Genomic DNA, 20,435 nt, shown 5'->3' with positions numbered 1-20,435 from the left:
ATAGCACGACCGGTCAGATCCTTTCTGAAAGAGGCAACATATTTTCGTGAGACGATTTGAATATTGATGTCATCATTAGAAGGCCTATGAAAGCTTTGATTTCAACATTGTCAGTATCTCTGTAATTAGACGGATTAATTGTTTCCTGCAACTTTGCCCTTATTGTATTCAGTTTCACATTTGTATTGTCCTAAACTTTTTTTGGCTGTTAGGCCAGGCATTCCTCCTTTCAGAATGTTGTGCTCCGGTGTTCTTCTCGTTCTAACAGGCTCAGAACATTCCCATTAGAAATTATTTTTACCATAAAAGTACTGTGTTTTCTGTAAGGTGTTATGTGTACTATAGACTGCTCTTCTTCCAATAAAACATTTTCTTCACTAGTATCACTCTCTGTTTCATGGTGGCTATCACCTATCACAAAATCTGGATCATCACCAAAATCATCAAATGTGTCATCATCGATCCCACTTTTCTCATCATTTAAATCCCATTAACTGTGCTTGGACCCAACCTTCCAAATCTGGATTAGCTGTAGATATGTTACTCTTCGTAGAAAGTCGATCCGTGTTATACTTGAAATATGACATAAATTCACGCATAGAAGAAGACGCTATAAAATAATAGCCACTGAAAGCAAAAATGTCGTAATTAGAAACTTGCTGTCTATTGGACCTACCAAATTCTTGTACGTAATACGAAATGTGCGGTATCTCAGGCACACCACTTTGCCCACGCCTGTAAACAGTACTCTGTATGTCTTCACTGACGAAGTAAAACTGATTGTTGACTGCTGCTTTAAACGCGGCAAGTATTGCGCTGAAGGTACTGGGAAAGTGAAGCCGCACTTTTTTGCAGTGTTGCCACACTCGACATTTAAAATAAACTAGGGGTCTGAGCAACCGATGTTTCGGGTTAAGGGTTAAGAACATCTTGCAACTGCGTATTTTGATAATGTGTTCTTAATAACATTGTTCCTGTATCATTTTATTTTAACATTTTCTAGATGTACAATGTTGAACAAAGTATCATACTTTGACATTGTTGTGTGCACAGTTTCTCTGTGACACTCGAGTTGTTCTCCTTCCCCCTCCCCCCTTCCTCCAGAGATATAGCAAAATTTACATGACGTATATACAAAACAAACTGCCTTCAGTCACAAATTGCAATTTTTAATTTTGACAAAACAAAGACAAAACCGAGAATTGTTTACCACTTCCAATAGTGGTTACATAGTTTTTAAACGTGGTGTGAGTAGACATAATGACGTAAATACACACTCACACACACCTTGTCTGGTGGCCCACTGGAAAAGAAAATTCAGATACTTCAGAGATGACCAGTGTTGTATTTCACTACGTATACAGGTCATGTTATTTGTAACGTAAGATGATACAAAGATATTACATTATTATTTTCATAGATTTCATTTGCAATACAATTATTTGTGAATCTTGCATGTAAATAATTATGTAACACCTTTGTATCATCATAGAAATACCACCACCTGAGTGTATGAAGAAGTGCGACACTTGGATATTCTCTGACTTGTTTGAATTTTGTTAGTAAACTACATTTTAAAAAATGTTGTAGACTCATTGAGCATCGAAAAATGAGTCCCCAGCACTCAAAGTGTGCAAGTAAAAATGACAGAAAGTGGTGGTAGCAAATTAAATACTTACACAGCTGCATGTCTTTAATGTTTTACAGCTGTTGGCAGTTGTCCAGAAAAAATGTTAAAAAAGGGCATAGATGGCACTAACAAGAAGAAAATGGGCACTTAACGTATGTTGAGGCCAATGCTACACATCCTCACATATGGGTATATATCTCATAGCAATGTGTTTACCTCTTACTACCCACCTGTAGAATGGGAATTGCACGCACGCATTTTCCACATCTCCTCCTAAATCACTGGGCTGATTTGAACCAAACTTGGTACACACATCCCTTACTGTAAGGCAATAATCCCTGTGGGCTGAGAACCACAGGATGTCATAAGATGTGACATATGTGAAAAACTGCCACAATGTGCACGACATTTAAATTTATTACTACTCTGCTAATAACACTATTTGCAATATATTTCGCGAACAGTATCTACAAATGCTGCTCGATCTACCTACGAAAAAATATCGTATGACACAGTTTGAGAGATATCCTATTGTAAATACTGAGATGCGTAAAAAACAGCCACATCACGCAAGAGGTTTTCATACATTTGTTCTTTGCTACAAAGACACTCCTGTACTGAGTCATCTTAAGGAAATCCCTGACACTTAGCAGCGCTTTCGACAGCTTCCCACTGCTAAGCTGAAACGACTGTAGGCGAAAACAATAACTGTCGTAGAGCTACGACGAAGAGGCACTGCTGTAAAGACGTTTATAAAATTGTGCTGCAGAAACGTGAAGCAGCTGTGCCTGGGGTACTGTACCTATATATTTGTACATCATGATATTTCTTTGTAGGACAATTTCATAAATTAAAAGGTGTTTTCTCAAATACATGGAAGTGAGGTCTTTTCAATATTACGTTTCAAAAACAGTTCATTTTTTGTTTCTAATAGACAGTTCACAAAATGAATACCCAGGCAATGCTGGGTGTGTCAGCTTGTAAGTAAATACGTGGAGATATTCTAGCAACAGTAAAGGTTTGAGGTAAAGGACAGATTGGCAGAAGAGCGACAATTTTGATGACTAAAAACTGAGGAAAATTAATGGAGAAGTAGCTGAGGTACGAATTATCACAGTGTTGGAATTTCGGTTGTTCTTTCTTCTCAGTAATACTTATTTTGGAAATTATGTAATGTTGAGTGACTAATGAAATGAAGCTGTAGCTGTTGACTAATCTCAGTTAATTGAAGTGATGTGCAGTGTACTTATCCTTCCAAATCTGTGTACAAATTAACATCACCATAAAATTGTCTTTTTTTTTTTTTTTTTTTTTTCCCTATTCAGATGGAACAGTTGTATTGTTTGAGTTTATTGTATCAGTTCATTGACTTCAAGGAAACAAAATGATCATATATTGCAGTAACTGAAAATGATTTTGTTAGAAATGTGTAATACCAGTGTTTTATTTATCAGATCGCTAAAACTTGGTTAGCTAGTAATCGTCAGCCCTCTATTCTGGGCGAGGACAGTAGTGCTACCGGTGCGGTCGTCGTGAAAACTTTCGATTAAAACTTGCAGACTACATAATTTTTGATAACAGTTTGTGGCGTCAAATGAACAAATGAACTTAGTGCTGCTGACACGTCTTTACGTCAGACATTCTCTGAGGTCAGTTCAAAAGAACGGAGATTGTGCTCGACTGCTGTCCTGGGTAAGGACCAGAATCCTAGAAGCTGTAGTCAAAACTACTTTTGACATATTCCATCAAACCGATCATACTTTCGGAGGAGTTGAGTTGCCAGATGCTGACACAAGGACCGACTTTTTCCTATGTTGGGAGCTTTTTTCTGTTTGAAATCCCATAAATTTATTAAGAATAGTTGTTTAAATGGAGAATTTTGACATATCATTTGCCTGGGATTGTCATCACACTGTCAAATGTTTGACAGACAAAGATAAACAATGAAATGCTTGCAGACAAAAAAGTCCACCAGAATTTGAAAACACACAGTACAACAAGAGGAAAGCACATTTGGTAGTTGCAAGATCTGGCCATGCAAACGTGCTTCTTCTCTGCCATCTAAAACACTTCATTTCATTTACCATCCCGTACTGCATTTCTTCACCAGACAGAAAGGCTTTATATTTCTGATTGGAAACAGGAGTAATTCTACTGGTGTGTGTGACAGAAAAATCAGTACTTCTGTCCCAGTTGTTGGGAGTTCCGACCCGCATATCGTGCCGTCTGCTGACACATTCCTCGGCTGCACGTATCCTGTACCTCGAGTCGAAGGGCTGAAACTGATCAAAACTGTAGAGATGTCTGTTCTATCACTCTTTTAGATCATTTATCTGTAAAACTCTGCATTTCTGTACAATCAGTGCCTGGAGATAAATGAATGTGAAGTCTGCAGAAGCACAATCCTGTGTAACAGGTTGTAAAGGCTGGCATGTTAATAAGGCTCTTAGGTGAGGTGTTATCCGACATTCCCCGGAAACAGTGTGTGTTGACATGTAGAGTTAAAATGAACCAATTTATATACAGCAGAAAGAACAGCTCATAGCAAATGTGGACAATGTGATTTCTGTGGCTTTTGGTAGGTGGATTACTGCTGTGCAGAGATGTGGAAATTGATGCAGTCTGTCCGCACGTGGGTGCCGTCGAGTGTTCTCGCTGTTTCGTTCTGTGCTGCTGTGTTTTCCCATTTCGTCAAATTCCACATTTGTACTTTGACGATTGATAAGGAAAGAAAATACGATAACGGTGCAACTTCTATTTTCGACACACAACTGTGTGTGGTAACCTTCATTTTTTTGAGCAAACGTTTATCTTTTTACCCAATAGTACCTCACTTATGACTTTCGTGAATCTGAACACGGTACGTACAGTTCCACACAGTAAATTTCTAGGTGTATGTATTGATGAGGGATTGAACTGGAAAAAACACACTGAAGATCTGCTGAAACGTTTGAGTTAAGCTACTTACGCTATTAGGGTCGTTGCAAAATTTGGTGATATACATCTCAGTAAATTAGCCTATCACGCCTATTTTCATTCTCTGCTTTTGTATGGCATCATATTCTGGGGTAACTCATCATTGAGTAAAAGAGTGTTCATTGCACAAAAGTGTGTAATCAGAATAATTGCTGGAGCTCATCCAAGATGATCCTGCAGACACTTATTTAAAGAGCTAGAGATCTTCACTGCAGCCTCACTTATGAAATTTGCTATTAACAATCCAAATGAATTCAAAAATAATAGCAGTGTACATGACTACAACACTAGAAGAAAGGATGATCTTCACTACTCAAGGTTAAATCTAACTTTGGCTCAGAAGGCGGTAAATTATGCTGCCACAGAAGTCTTTGGTCACTTACCTATTAGCATCAAAAGTCTGACAGATAGCCATGTAGCATTTAAAAGGAAATTAAAAGAATTTCTTTATGGCAACTCTTTCTACTCATTAGATGAAGTTTTGGATATAGTAAGTGGGTGATTTCCCCATCCCCCTCAGAAAAAAATTAAAAATATTAAGTGTCATGTAATACCTTGTGTATACACCTTTTATTAACCTGACACTTTCCACATCATTACAAAGTGTCATATTCACGATTAATGGAACAAGTACTAATCTAATCTAATCTGATGCTCGTATTTGTCCGTTACACGGTGCCGTCTCGTCAGCGGCTCAGTCTTACAAATTCTTTAGGTTCGTTAACTTTACGCAAATACATACTATTACGATAAATGACTCTCGTGGTTGGTAAAACACATTTATGTAATTGAAAAATCATTTTTATTCAGTTTTAGCTCTCTGAGCCTGTGAACACTTGGCACACATCGACAGGAAGTAGTCCAACTTTTGGGGATCCGTAATGACGCCGTGTGACTGCTGATGAGGTTTCTCATCCTCAATTTGTGCCTCCTGGCACCCTCTCCACTACGTGGAAGCTTATAATGCGAGACTCCCCCCCTCCCCCTATCTTTCACTGTCGGTCGAGTTAAATTCTGGAGACACTTGTGAGCATAGTTCAGATGTTGCTGTAGTCATTTTTGTTCTATCCTCTGACTGTTAGAAAATATACAAGGTGCAGCTGCCATTTTAGAAAGATTTTGCGAAGGTTTCACTTCAGAAAGGAGCTTATCAAGTTGATCGAACAAAATATATCTTGAAAATTATTTTGTGGCAAAAGTTTAATTTCTCATTGTGAACATAGCTATATGAAATGCATTCTAAGATAATCTAAGCGAATAGAAACTGTAGGTACACTTGAATCATTTGCCTATCCTCATTGCTGAATTATTTAAGGAAGAATAATGATTATAATCCCAAAAAAAATGTGATTAACTTACTAGATTCAGAAGACTTGCACTTTATATTTTAAGTCACACCTTACAAAAGTTCTCTACTCTTTACATTTCAAAATTTGTTGTAAACTTCACTGTCAGATGCAGCCCAAGTGTTACACTGTTACTGTTTCTACTGTCCACATGGCTATCACTTTCATATGTTACTGACTAGATGCTGAACTTGTAATTGCACGATGACCTACTTTCTTGAAAATATGTAGTGCAGTGAATCGAGCTGTAGTTTCATTACAAGTGACCGAATGTCTTCTTCCGTTACGAAATACGCTATGTTTTTATAATTGGCTAATGGCTATTGAGAAAGAGAAGTTCTTTGGGCAGTAATTTACTCACTATGTTCAGTAGACCCTACAACTGTTTTAGCACTTTTCTTTGACAGACTATCTGAAGCAGATGTGACACGGAACACTCGTTCACTTGTCTGCTGGCCCGAGTGGCCTCCCAGTGTGGTTAATCGTCCCATAGTGTGTCTAGCTCTGTGTACTTGTGATAGCTGTGTTTGTTCTGGCAGTGTGTACCGAGGTGGTCACTGGAGCAGAGTGCTTCTAGCACTGTGTAGCTGCCTTTACACGGATATAAAAATCTTAAAGGCAGCAATAGTCCTAGGTTAGAGTTCTTTCTACACCACAGAGGAATTCATGTATCTTTTACAACTTCTGTATTTTCCTACTAGCAAACTCACTATTGTTTTACAACCCTCAGTCTCTTTTCTGGCTGAATTTCTTTTTGTTATGTGTTTTCAGTACACTTGTGCAATTGTTACATAAATGACACATTTAACATTATTACAACAAATGTTGAGAATATAGTATATGGAATATGTGGCTAATTGGTTGTGTACAGTTGATTACAGAGAATGTCAGTTAATTTCTGTGATTTCAGAATAGTTGCTCCTGTAGTACATAAGCTCTGACTGAAAGCACGGTTGACAGTATTAAATGAATAAAATGTAATGTAATAATCGGTTTTGATTCACCAAACGTATGATAAAGGAAACCTGTAAAGTATGCCCGGATGGAATAATTTAACTTCAAAGGTATTTGCACCGAGAGAGCAGCTCGTGTTCTAGTTTTGCGGTGGCGTCACTCGAAGAATGGGGGAGGAGGCTGGATTCTGGATGTGTCTGTAGCTGCGAGAGGGGGATTCCGAAGAATGAAACTTTGAAGAGATTATGTCAGAAAGTCACCTGGGGCCCACGTTCGAAGCAAAACTGACGAGACGGACACGGTCTGGAATCGGCACTTAACTGTACTCCATCACTTGAAAAGGGGAGAGCCGGATACCTTAGTATGAGAGTTGGAAAATAAGAAGTTCCTAATTTGTAATAAACACTAATGCGAGCGTGTAAAATTCTGCACGAAATGTGAACTTTTTGTCAGTCAGTCTACCTGCATATAGCAGTGATATGGGAAACTGCTGTAAGGGGTACATCTGTGGTGCTTTTAATACCTCACTCCCCTCCTCCCCCTTGCCACACATCACTTTCTCACGGCTTCTACCATTTTCTAAAATATTATGCCCTATAACGATTTAATCAGATTGGGAGACAACTTTGTAGTACGTAAATTAAGATTTCTCGAGAAAGACATTGCTAGAACCCGTAATCACTCCTTACGTTAATACAGTATTTGTTAATTTTCAAGTTCACAGTACAAACTGTCTACTGAAATGTGGAAAAAATCAGATGATGTTTTCTTTAAAAAATAAAAGAATAAAATGAAAAGAGGAGCAGGTATTTGCTAAAATTGTGGTTTTGACCGTTACATCAGATACTGAAACTTCCACACTCGGCTCTGGTAAGCTGCTAGCCAGCCACTTATTACACTTCTGGCCTCACCCCCTATTATCTTTTTATTTTTCATTTTCTCTTTGCTAACAAAAAAAATTCAATATTTTCTCGACAAAAAGAAAATGGAAAGGCTGTCCGTACGAATGGGTCATCAGTGTTTTAATGCTGGCTCAGTATTCGTTAACTGTTCGTTAGTTCAGTCGTCACGTTCGGTACATTTTATCGAAAAGGAGAACCTCTGAGGATGTGGAATGCGTCGAAGTATTAATAAGTCACAGAAACTTAACCTGTACACTGGATTACCAAGGAACTATCGTCGTGCTGCTAACTGATTTTTGCGGTTGTTGCTGTCATTACTGCAGTCCTCGGTACAGAAACTGGTTCGATTAGCTCACCGTGCCGTTCTCTCGTGTACGAGCCCGTTCGTACCCCCCCACCCCCTCTCCTCGTAAATTACAAGGAAATCTGCCGCTTACTCACTTTTGTTAAATAGCTGCTGTTTATCTCCTGTAGGCAGCTTAAAATGTATAAGAATAAATTCGTGTTTCTGAAAGAAAATAGCTGTTTCTGTAACAACAAAGAGACTTTCGAGGACACACATCTAGGACCTTATTGTTTGCAGTTGTTACAAACTCTGAAGCCTATAACACGAGTCTTCACAAGAATAAGGCCCGTTCAGCTACCGTCTGAGCTACCAGTGAAGTCTATTTTAATCCCTTGACTGACATGCTCATATTGTCAGCAACTGTTCCTTTTGAACGGTCCAGTCAGTTGTGTAGGTTAAAAACAGGAGGAATCACTCAACGTGCAGAGCTACTGCCACAGGAGGTGCAGCATAGCTGCTTAGCTGCATCCTGGGGAAATCTACTCCGGCGACTCCTGTGTGCTTTTACTGGGCTCTACCGAAAACCATCGTCTGAACGTGTTATTTGTCTTGTGGTTTTTGAGACATCCAAATTAAGAACCCAAAAGAAATATGTGTGCCACCGAACATTATTCACCAGTGTAAACTATTCGCTTAAATACATAGACAGATCGATAATTTACAGAGGAAAATGATAGGAAGAAAAGCGGAGGGGCGAGGAAGACGGGCTCGTATTAAGAAGATTGTGAAGCTGGACTGCAGGCGATCGGCACTGTCATTAGCGGAGGTGAGGGTCGTGAAAGACACTTTTGGAAAAAGCGCAGAAGTGAAAGTGGAAGTTGAAGCAGTGTTAAGATTCTCAGGTGCCACTGCCTGCCTGGCAAAAGTTACGGAAGACCCGTTAAAAGGAGTCGACAGTGTACTTATTGTGGTATGTGGCTTAAGTACGAACAGGGCAAAAATGACATTGATGAAGAGTTGCAGAAGGGAAGGAGAATAACAGCTAGCTTGACATCAAAATTGGGACCGACTTAGAAGTGGAAAGAGTGAAAAAAATCTCCTAAAGCGAGCTCGCACAGGGAGATACCGTGAGTAGATTGGCTCGATAAGAGCACCTATTTGAGAATAAGATGACAGTTCCCAAAAGTGAACATCTGGAGCTCAGCATTGTACAGAAGAGGAATGTGGGAACTCAGAAATGTGGAAGGAGTGGTACTGCAAACGTTCGAAATGGGGCGCTATTGTAGAATGTGAAGAATTATGCAGGCAGGCGAATACAAAATTTTGTTGTTGTTGCTGTTATGATCTTCCCTCTGAAGTCTGTTGCAGCTCTCCATGCTACTCTATTCTGTGCAAACCATTTAGTCTCCAGATAACACCCTACATCCTTCTAAATATGTTTACAGTATTCATCTCTTGGTCTCCCTCTACAAATTTGATGACACACACACACACACACACACACACACACACACACACACACACACACACACACACTCTCTCTCTCTCTCTCTCTCTCTCTCTCTCTCTCTCTCTCTCTCTCCCCTCCCCCCCCCCCCCCCCCCCACACACACACACACACACACACACACACACACACACACACACACACACTAAGTGATCTGCTGATGTCTCAGAATTGTCCTATCAATTGATCCCGTCTTCTAGACAGGTTGTACAAAAAATTTCTTTTCTCCTCAGTTCTGTTCAGTACCACCTCATTAGTTACATTATCTATCCATCCAATTTTCACCATTCTTCTGTATCAGCAAATTTATAAAGCTTCTGTTCTCTTCTTGTCTAAACTGTTTATTGCCCATCGTTTCACTTCCTTACATGGCTACATTCCATGCAGATACCTTCAGAAAAGATTTCCTAACACTTAAATGTATATTCAGCGTTACCAAATTTCTGTTCTTCAGAAACCATTTTCTTGACATTGCAAGTCTACATTTTATATCCTCTCTCCTTCAATACTTGTCAGTTATTTTGCTGCCCAAATAGCAAAACTCATCCACTACTTTAAATGTCTCGTTTCCTAATCCAATTCCCTCAGCATTATCAGATTTAATTTGACTAATTCCATTATCCTTGTTTTGCTTTTGTTGATGCTCATCTTATATCCTCCTTTCAAGACACGTGCATTCCATTCAACAGCTCTTCAAGTCCTTTGCTGTCTCTGACAGAATTACAGTGTCATCGGCAAACCTCGATATTTTTATTTTTTCTCTGTGGACTGTAATTCCTACTCCAAATTTTTATTTGGTTTCCTTTATTGCTTGCTCAATTTACAGATTGAATAATATCAGGGTTAGGCTGCAACCCCGTCTCATTCCCTTCTCAACTGCTGCTTCCCTTTCGTGCCCATCAACTCTTATAACTGCCGTTTGGTTTCTGTTTAAGTTGTAGGTAGCCACTCTCTTCCTGTGTTTTACCCCTGCTACCTCCATAATTTCGGAGGATTCCAGTGAACGTTGTCAAAAGCTTTCTCGTAATCTACAAATACTATAAAATTAGGTTTGCTTTTGCTTAACCCGTCTTCTAAGATAATTTGCAAGGTCAGTACTGCCTAATGTGTTCCTACATTTCTATGGAATTCAAATTGAATTTATCTAGAGTCCAAACTGATCTCTGAGGCCGACTTCTGCCTATTTTTCTATTCTTCTTTAAATAATTTCTGTTAGCATTTTGCAACCGTGATTTACCAGATTGATAGTTTGGCAGTATTCACACCTGTGAGCACCTGCTGTCTTTGGAATTGTAACTGTTACATTCTTCTCGGGGTATTTCAGCCATCTGGTACATCTCGCACACCAGATGGTAGAGTTTTGTCACGGCTGGCTCTCCCAAAGCTATCAGTAGTTCTGACAGAATATTGTCTACTCCTACGGCCTCGTTTCGACTCGGGTCTTTCTCCCGGAACACCCCGTATAAGGGCACGAATTTGATTCACTGGCTCTTTGCCTATCAGATTCTTCTCCCATTATCATATCTCCCATCTCATTTTCATGTGTGTCCTCTTCCATTTATATAATACTGACTTCAGGTACACGTCCCTCATATAGACCCTCTAATTCTCCTTCCAACTTTCCCCTTTCTTCAGAATAAAGAAGCACTAAAAAGGCCAGCTGAGGAAAGTCGTTCCCACCAGAAGGTTGGACAGGTTAGAGGCATATCTGCTTCAGCGTTGTGAGGTAGTCGACTTAGTGCTGGGAGTGACAGCAGGCGGGAGAAAGATAGGAGCGGGCAAGGGCTAGAATGCGTGAAGCAGATTATAGGAGATGTAGCCATTAAATAGAGGTGAAAAGATGGAGGACAGGATTGAACCAGTAAAGACAGAGAACTCGAACACAGCTCGACTCGGCAGCAAATGTCGGGCCCTGCCTCGTGTTGCCACTCGTGTAAACACACAGAGATGGGGTCGAGTAGCCGAGTGGGTGATTGCTGCGAGAGTTGAATGTTCACAGTCACTGACAGGTATACTCAGTGTCCCAGGAGGAACAGTCAATTTTCTGGGATACGACAGGAACAATCATTCGAAGCAAAAATATTCTAATAAACGTGAGCTCTAAAATACACGTCTTAAGAGTTATGAGCGTCTGCTCGTATTTGCTGTAGTGAAACACATCTCTTCTACTGAACGAGTGGTCACAGATCTTCATATATCACTTTACAGCCCATGTTTACTAGACAATTTTTTCTCGTTTTGGTCCACACTGTATCTACCTACGACATGGAAAGTAAAGAGCTTGCAGTAGGAGAGATTTGTTTTACAGTACCAAAGATGAACAAATATTCAAAGCTTTTAAGGGGTGCAGTTAAGAGCCCAAGTTTACTAGACACGTTTGCTTCAATCGATCGGTCCTACCGTATCCCTCGCCGCTGAACATTTCTCCTGCGACACCCTGTGTTAGTGGGTGAAGACAGAGTTTGCTTTAGGCCACTTGCAAATTGGCACAGTGGGAGTTCCAGAAAGTTTTTATTAACACGGTCAGCATTACAAAGTAAGAAGATCGTAGTGAAAATAATAAGTTTCCCCGAAAAGGTTACAGGTAGTAAGGGGAAAAAATTGACAGTTACTTACTTTGCAAGATATTAGAAATGACAAATCACATTGTGCATCTACTGTTGCTGTACAGGCAACGATCAATAATGAAGTGAACTGTTTGAGACTTTAGAGGAACGCATCTCCGACACAAGAATATACAGTAAAGCTGCACAGTGCTCAGAATAGAATTGACAACAGCTTTACTTTTTATGTTAGTGTCACTTCATCTACCATTAGTGTAGACAACAGGTTTTTTGAGACTTATGTATTTTTAATTTCTGATTTCTTATTTATTTTGCTTTTATTCTATTCTTCATTTATCATTTAATTTGCGATTCCATTGCAAAACGGCAGCAACTGTAACTTACCCAGTCACGTAAATTTTTCTGGCGCAGCTGCTCAAGATTTCAAAACTTGCCTTCGCATATTTGAACACGTGAAACACAATCATTTTCTTGTGAGTTGTAAAGAATGGTTGCTTAGTAAAGAACTCGGTAAATTTCGTCGAATGACTGTGGGAAGTTGTTTCTTATCTAAGAGTAAGCGTGAATGTCTGTCAGCCAGGAGATGACCAGATGGTGTTACTTGAAACTAGAACAGGAAATCAATTTGTGACAAAAAAAAAAAAAAAAAAAAAAAAAAAAAAAAAAAAATTGCATCTATCACTGTTCTTGCTGACACGATCTCTGGAATGTGTAATGTGAAACCTGGCTGTATAAATGTTCTGGAATGTTGGAGAATTTGGTTAGAAGATATTTAACTTTACTTCACAATTATATATATAAATAAAAAAAAACTACAATCTGCATTCCGTAGGCAGCCAAGTTATCTATATTTTGCCCTAATCCTTTAGTCACTAGTAGAATACATTTTATAGTGTGCGACAGTACACAGCCTCGAAGGTATCTCCGGATACAGACGTGCGGTGACAGGTGTCGATCTCACAGCAGGTACTTCGGACGACAAGAAGGGGACGCCGCCCCCGCGCCCGCCGCCACCGTCGACGAGCCAGGGGGGATCGTCCGCCCCGCCGCCGGTGACCCCTGCCGCAGGGACCGGGGCACTCCCGTACCCCGTGTACCCGCAGGGCATGCCCGTGCCGTACGGTGCGTCCTCTGCCGCTCCGTATCCGACGTACGTGCCACCCCCCGGCTCGTTCAACCCTTACACGGCCGGTGTCGGGGGAGCTGCAGTACCGTATCCACATCAACCAGGTACGTTGTATTTCACTCCTCCAAGTTTTTTCCACCCGTGTAAAGTTGGCGTTCATTAAGAGCCACAAATAACGGTGAAGTTGCGTAGATCTCGAGTTGCGTAGATCGTACTAGCACGTACAAATCCCCCTCGTCCCACATTTTTTTGTATTCTTTGACTGCATTATTCTTTCACTTTTCATTTCCTCCTCTAATCAATCTTTACTTCTTAATTTGCTCCTTCTGGCTGGTACAGAGCTTGTCATTGTACTGTCTTCAACCTCGTCCTCTCTCTCCCCTTTATTTTTGCCTATCTTCTTTCTTGTAGTATACGGGTTTCTCTTAGCTCGAGGTCCGAGTGCCTTGCCACCCTCGTATACTTTCTAAGCTCTTCCGACCAGTTTATCTGTCTTCCTTGAAGCGGAATGTAGTGCTCCGAAAGAGTGTCGTGTCCTAGTCCTGTTCACAGTACTGTAAGTTACATTGACTATTGATAAGTAGTCATTTTAACACACAGTCAGAACCTCATATACAGATACGATAATGCAGAAGAATACTAAAAGTGAGATACTCTTCAGACTGATACACAAAAGATTTATTTGTTGAGATTAACGTATTTTTTATGTTGTTTTTACATTATGTCGGAATTTTAGTACGGAATACATCATAACTGAACAGTGTAATCTGTAAATGGAAGGAACCTCGTAATTTTCTTCCGCACATAGCAGTGTGTATTTGTGAGAGAGAAGCTGAAGGAGTGTAACACTGTGAAGTACTTCCCAGACGGGTTCTCTCCCGTTTCAATAAATAGTAAGCCGAGCTGCCGATACTGCGTAAAAGGACTAGACCCGACTACGGTGTACTCCACTAATTCCGTAATGTTGCAGTTAATGTGAATAGGGCCACTAATTCTGTGAAACTTCCCGGCCATTTAAAACTGTGACTCGGACTCGGGACTCCGCCGAAAGAACTACCCGAGCACGACTCGCGACCTGTCTTCGCAGCTTTACTCGCACCGACGCCTATTCTCGTACCTTCCAAATTTCGTAGAAGCTCTCTTGCGAGACTAGCATTCCTGGGAGAAAGGATATTGTGAAGACACGACTTAGCCACAGCCTGGGGATGTTTCCAGAATGAAATTTTTACTCCGAGGTGGTGTGTGCACCGATACGAAACTTCGTTCTGCAAACATCTCCCGAGCTGTGGGTAAGCTGTGCCTTCACAATATCCTTTCTTCCAGGAATGCTAGTCCCGCAAGTTTTGCAGAAGAGCATCTGCGAAGTTCGAAAGGTAGGAGACGAGGTACCGGCAGAAGCGAAGCCGCGTCGCGTGTCGTGCACGGTCGGCTCGGTCGGCGGAGCACTCGCCCGTGAAAGGCAGAGATCCCGGTCTGGCACACAGTTTTAATCTGCCAGGAAGTGTCGCATTAGCACACAGTCTGCTGCAGTGTGAAAATTTCATTTTGCACTATTTTTGTGTCTGCCACTTCTAAACCACTGTTCGGAACAGATAGAAGCTCACGGATTGGCATTTGTTACTTTCCAGTCACCGAACGGTCACGAGGAAGGGCTAATGTCGCTGTCCTCGCCTGGCAGTAAGCTGTGCCTCAGTACTGACCACTTCCGTGTCTTCTGTAGCCCACTCCTCCGGCAGAACCTCTGAGTAATCGTTCTGTCGGAGAGCCCACACTCGGAGGACTCTCTCGGGATGTACGCTCTGACACACGTAACTGACTGTGGGAACACACGTCCGCATCCTGTCCGATTTAAAACCTGGTGCAATCAGTTGCTTAGGCCCCACAGACAAATAAAATTGAAGAATGACATTTTGCCACCGTACTGTGTACAAAATTTTGTATTTATTTATTTTTTGCATTGCCAGTTTCAGGCATTGTCCATTCTCCAGTGTGTCTGAAACATAACACACCACAGTAAAAAGGAGTCAAACACAAATCGTATAACTGCATCGAATGCACCATTATACGAACATAGTACCTACCACCGGTAACGTATGTGGCTACATCGGTAGCAGTAATTTAATAATCGCGTACCGTGCATAGTGGTGCAAAGCACAGCCGTCAAACGTCCTCGTCTAAAATAGAAATGTGCACAGTGGGAAAGTGCTTACGAGAACAAAAGTATTACCGAGTTATTTAAGTGTCACATCCGAACAGAAGCACTAGTATACACTCCCTCGACGAACTGTCACGTGTTGCACGGGAGATTCTGAAATGTCGGTCAGAGAATAAAAATACGAGGATCGTAAAACTATTGATAAGATTTCAAAAATATATCTGTCTCTTAGTAATGCTAATGTTGACGGAATTGCCGATGTGTCGTTTCTCGAGATAAACACCACGAATCGTAAACGTTTAATTAGAGGTACGACAATATGAAAAGGGTAGATTGCTACTCACCACACAGACGTGGCACTGGCTTGGAGACAGGTACAGTGACACAAAAAAAAAAAGAAACATTTCAAAGCTTTTGGACACGGTCATTCCGCAGAAGCAGAAATCTAGCTTTGGTGGGTAGTGGGGATAAGGACGACACGTGGGATGGGGAGGGGGAAAGATGCTAGTGCTACCTGTGGGAGTGTGAAGGGCGTGGTGGGAGCAGGGTCAGGAAGCTGTGCTACGGTGAGAGGGAGTTGTGGGGAGGGAGGAGCAGGGAAGGGGTTAGGCAGATGGAGGCAGGGGCGGTATGGGAACAGAGGATGTGTCGTAGGGGAGTTACCTCCTGTGCAATTCAGAAAAACTGATGTTTCTGGGAAGAATCCAGGTGGCACAGGCTGGGAAGCAATCATTAAAGTGAAGCAGTGGTGTCGGGTGGCACGTTCGGCAACCGAGTGGTCCGGCCGTATCTCGATACAGGTCCGGCATCCGGGTGTGTGACTGGGATGCGAGCCACGAGGTGAACGGTTGGAAGCCCAGTACAGTACCACTGTGGGAGGGGTGGGTAAGCTATTTCTCATTTCAGTGCAGGATGAAAGACATTTGAAATTACGGCAGAGAATACGATTCGGGTGCTGCAGTCACGGTCGGTACCGAGTCGAGGGAGTAGTAGCCCTCTGTGGCCGGACAGTGGGCGTGTCGGAAGTGAAAGGTGACCGGAAGGACGAGGTGTGGGAGACGTGTTTCCGGGCAAGATCGGCGGCCAATTTCGGCCCGCGAAGGCCTCGGTGAGACCCCTGCCGTATTTCGACGGGGACCGCCCGTCGCTACGGCCCCGTCGACCGCGTGCGGCCGAGCCGTTCGGGAGGGACTTCCCGACGTGGAACGGGTAGCAGCTGTAGAAGTGGAGATACTGCCGGCGGTCGCGAGGTTCGACTCGGACGAGGTACCGGTGCGGCCGTCCTCGAGGTAGGGGTCTGTATCGAGGTAGGTGGGTCGTCGAGCCGAGGACGAGGTGAAGCGAATGTCGGAGACGGTGCCCCCACTCTCAGTCCCGATCAGGAAGGTGTCGTCCTCGGTTAGTCTGTACCAGATAACGGGTCTGACATTCTGGGCAATTCGGGAGCATTCCACTAGGTGGCGCAGGAATATATTATGAGAGGACGGACAAGCAGGTGTCCATTTCCGAACCACAAGTTTGTTCGTAGACGGTGCCTTCGCAAGAGAAGCAATTGTAGGTGAGCGTACAGTTGCTCGTAGTGACCGGTAATGGTGTTATAGGCTGAGGTAGTGTTCAGTAGTGGCAAGGCTACAGGCAGTGCGAATGTTAGTGAAGAGGGACGCGGCATCGACATTAATGAGCAGGGCACCTCCTCCTTACCCCCCACTTGCCACCCGTGCTAGACTGCAGCTCGTGTCAGGCAGTCGCAGTTGGGCCTCTGTGCCCAGAGGCAGTAGTCGTGTGTGTGTGTGTGTGTGAGAGAGAGAGAGAGAGAGAGAGAGAGAGAGAGAGAGAGAGAGAGTGTTGTGCAATTGTGTGAGACATCTAGTTCTGGATGTTATCCAAAAGCTCTGAAACATTTCTTGTATTCTTTTTCATGGTGCATCCTCTATGTGGTGAGTAGTAGTCTCTCTCTCTTTCCCATATTGTTGTTGTTGTTCCATCCTGTGCTTTCCCTTGTGCAATTAAGGTTATCTATGCACCACTGAGTAAACATTCTTCCGGTCGGCTTCCCCTGGACTCGTGCGCTACTAGCACCGTGCTACTACTGTATCTCTGTGACACTACGGGTAATTGCCGGACTGTGCTAGAAAACGTCCGGCCTCCAACTCCCCGACTGAGCCTAGTACTTGTTCTTCCACTTTCACTATTTCGTGTTAATGTGGGAAGCTCCGAGTTGCACTGTGGTTTAGTGTCTCGACTAAATAAGACATTTCAAAGGTTAGAGGAAGGTGAAGGCGGCATCTAGATATAACACGTAACATTCCACTTTCTCGATGTACGGCTACACGATAGTGTGTCTAATTTTCGTCCTCTGTTTTATTCCGACAGGGTACGTCTACCCTTTCCCGCAGCCGCCACCGTACCAGTCTTACCCCGGCTACCCTCAGCACCCGCAGCAGCAGCAGCAACAGCAGCAGCCGCCGCCACAGAACAGACAGTGGTGACGTAGTTCCGGAGCCCCGGTGCTGCCAGCTGCAGCTCCGAGACTGTGCGCCGCGCCGTAAAATTTACCCCTCTGTCAGTCTATCTGCACGTAAGCCTGCAGGCCTCACCACAGCTAGTCGCACGGGCACTATGTGCGTCAAAATTGCCGTTCGTTACGTATTTCTATGCATTTTGTGCTTCTGTAAACCTCCCGTACTTCCACCTCGGACGTCGCTGCCCGCTCTTCGAGAGAGGCGGACGGAAAGGTGCCGATCTCTGTTTACGTAGCCGTCTGCTGTCGTCCTTCCTCTGCGCGGCGTGCTGCGGCCGGCACTCGCGACGGCACGCGGTGTCGTATCGCACCGGGTCTCGTTTCCGTACGCGGCTACGCCGACCGTCGTACGTTTGTCGTTTGAGAATATTTGAACGTTTGAAACTGATCTTTTAACTTCTCGCCCGAACAGACATTTTTAGGCAGGCCGTGTTAGAGACTCTGCCGTGCACGCCACATTCCTAGCCTCTTTTCTCCAATCGATTTCTGTGCCTTTTTCTGTGGGCAAAAGTTGGTGAGCTCCTACGGGGACACTTTTAAGCCTATTCCCTCCTCTCGGAAGGTGCGTATATTTGGTTTAAAAGACTTGCTATATACTGTTTCTTTTGTCAAGCTTTGAATTTTAAGAGGCAGTTTTCATCGTCTCAAAGTAAGGATCTGTGCCGTACAGCTCCTGTCGGTTTTCTAATTTCCACTGTCTCAAAAGTAGGCAGAGAGACGTGTAGCTTTGCTTGTGGAAACGAGCAGCCCGAGTCTAGAGGAGACTGTGGTGCTTCTCCTTCTGAGACTGTGTAGAAGGCTTCAGTGTACTGTGTCTCTTTTATTTTAGTTGTTACTATTATAATAATCAAAATGTGTTTTGTAGTGAGTTTGCTTGATTTCTTTTTATATTACCAGCATTTGCATTGCTGGTGTGATGTTTATACAGTTAATTATGCTGGAGATGGTAGGTGCTGCACAGAAAACTCTTATATATTTTGTATGTTAAAAAAGTTTAATCAATAAAGATACGTTGAGGATTAATTGCTGTTTCTTAAAATTATTTACGACGATTTGCGCTCGCCTTTTCCTCCTACACGACAGCCGTCAAATCTGGTACTCTGCAGGTATCTCGTTACTGAGGCACAGAATAATACCTCAGTATGTGGATGATTGACTTGAAATGTAAAACCAAATCTTTATAAACTCCAACATCTGATGTTTTTCTGCAGCTATTTTGTCAAGTTTAAGACAAAGTTTTGCGCAGTCATATCGCTCTTTAAGTCGTCTATTATGAAACTACAAGCACACGCAAAAAAGTGAAAATTTGTAGATCCGATATTTATTTCAGACGATCGATCGATAACAGATAGGAGTGAGGAAGAGCTGCATTTTGATGAAAAACTGGAAATATCTCCCCAGACAGAGGAATTGTGAACTGAAATTGGTTATAAATACGGAGTGTCGGAATCTTTTCAGAACACGTTCCATAAGAACACATTTATTCCTTTCTGGTAATTCAGCAGACCTGACTCTTTGTGCCCGGGTGTGGGACTGACGCCGAATGTGAGGCGAGTGGCAGCAGACACCCGGCACTGACGCTCTGAAGTGAGTCGCGGTGACGGCTCACCTAACGAAATTAGAGTTTGCTGCTGTGCACGACACTGTGTTGCCCAGAAGACAGATGACCAGATTTTATGCTGCAGTGAATAGTTCATTTAGACCGGTGCTTCACAAGTTATGGTCTGGTGGAGTGTTGTTTGTATGTCACTATCGTTTTTCCCCGTCTTGTTCCATTTCCCAATGGTACGTAGGGAGAAACTACTGTCTGTAAGTCTCGAATGAGCTTTTCTGTAGTATTTGTATAGTTTTCTGTAGTTTTTCTGTTAATCGTTTTATAATGTATATGGGAGAAATTTGTTCACTGATTTCTTGATGACATAAGTTCCTTGGGTATTACGATATGGATACTGAAGACTAGCACAATACAAGTAATTATGGATCACAAAATTTATAGTCATATTCACTTAAGTACAAGAATGACCCTAACCTTGAGAAAAATTTATTTTTAACATATCCTGACTAACAAAATTATTAATTGTTTTAATGACATAATCTGACAAAGTTAAAAATCTTACCTGTTCTAAACATATGCCACTTCTTGACTGCCTATCTTTTGATCATACAAGGAGAAATAAAATAGAAAGGAATGCTTATTAATTTTTATCTTCACTACCTTTTTTGCTTACTATCTAGCCAGTTGTCTGTGATATTATTATTGTCACCAGTATCATTATAGGGGATGATGATTTGCCTAACTAACGAGAGGTGAGACCGGAGACCGTGTATTTCTATACAGAGTGAGTCAAGAGGAAATATACAGGCTTTGTGGGGTGACAGTATTGGTGATTCTGAACAAAAACCTATAAATGAACATATGCCCTTTTCTAAGGGGAGTTGGAATGTCCTATCTCGACAATGTTAAGTTT

At 42.3% G+C, this 20,435-nt stretch overlaps 2 protein-coding genes across 8 annotated transcripts in view; both read left to right on the top strand.

Moving 5' to 3' along the window:
• Positions 1–18,990, top strand: part of LOC126109878 (programmed cell death 6-interacting protein) — a 157,669-nt gene extending 138,679 nt beyond the window's left edge. For 4 of the 7 annotated variants that reach the window (XM_049914955.1, XM_049914952.1, XM_049914953.1 and 1 more), the window contains 2 exons: positions 13,129–13,395; positions 17,820–18,990. In XM_049914955.1, coding sequence (XP_049770912.1) covers positions 13,129–13,395; positions 17,820–17,935 — 383 coding nt within the window. In that variant the 3' untranslated portion in view covers positions 17,936–18,990. The remainder of the gene's footprint in view (positions 1–13,128; positions 13,396–17,819) is intronic. The other 3 variants (XM_049914956.1, XM_049914954.1, XM_049914951.1) reach the window with 1 other exon arrangement.
• Positions 1–20,435, top strand: part of LOC126109880 (protein roadkill) — a 695,429-nt gene that overhangs the window by 248,406 nt on the left and 426,588 nt on the right. The window lies entirely within an intron of this gene.

The sequence above is a fragment of the Schistocerca cancellata genome, chromosome 12 (genome assembly GCF_023864275.1).
Source record: "Schistocerca cancellata isolate TAMUIC-IGC-003103 chromosome 12, iqSchCanc2.1, whole genome shotgun sequence".
Taxonomy (NCBI): Eukaryota; Metazoa; Arthropoda; class Insecta; order Orthoptera; family Acrididae; genus Schistocerca; species Schistocerca cancellata.
Note: the sequence above shows the minus strand (reverse complement) of the source record. Positions and strands in the feature narration are given on the sequence as shown.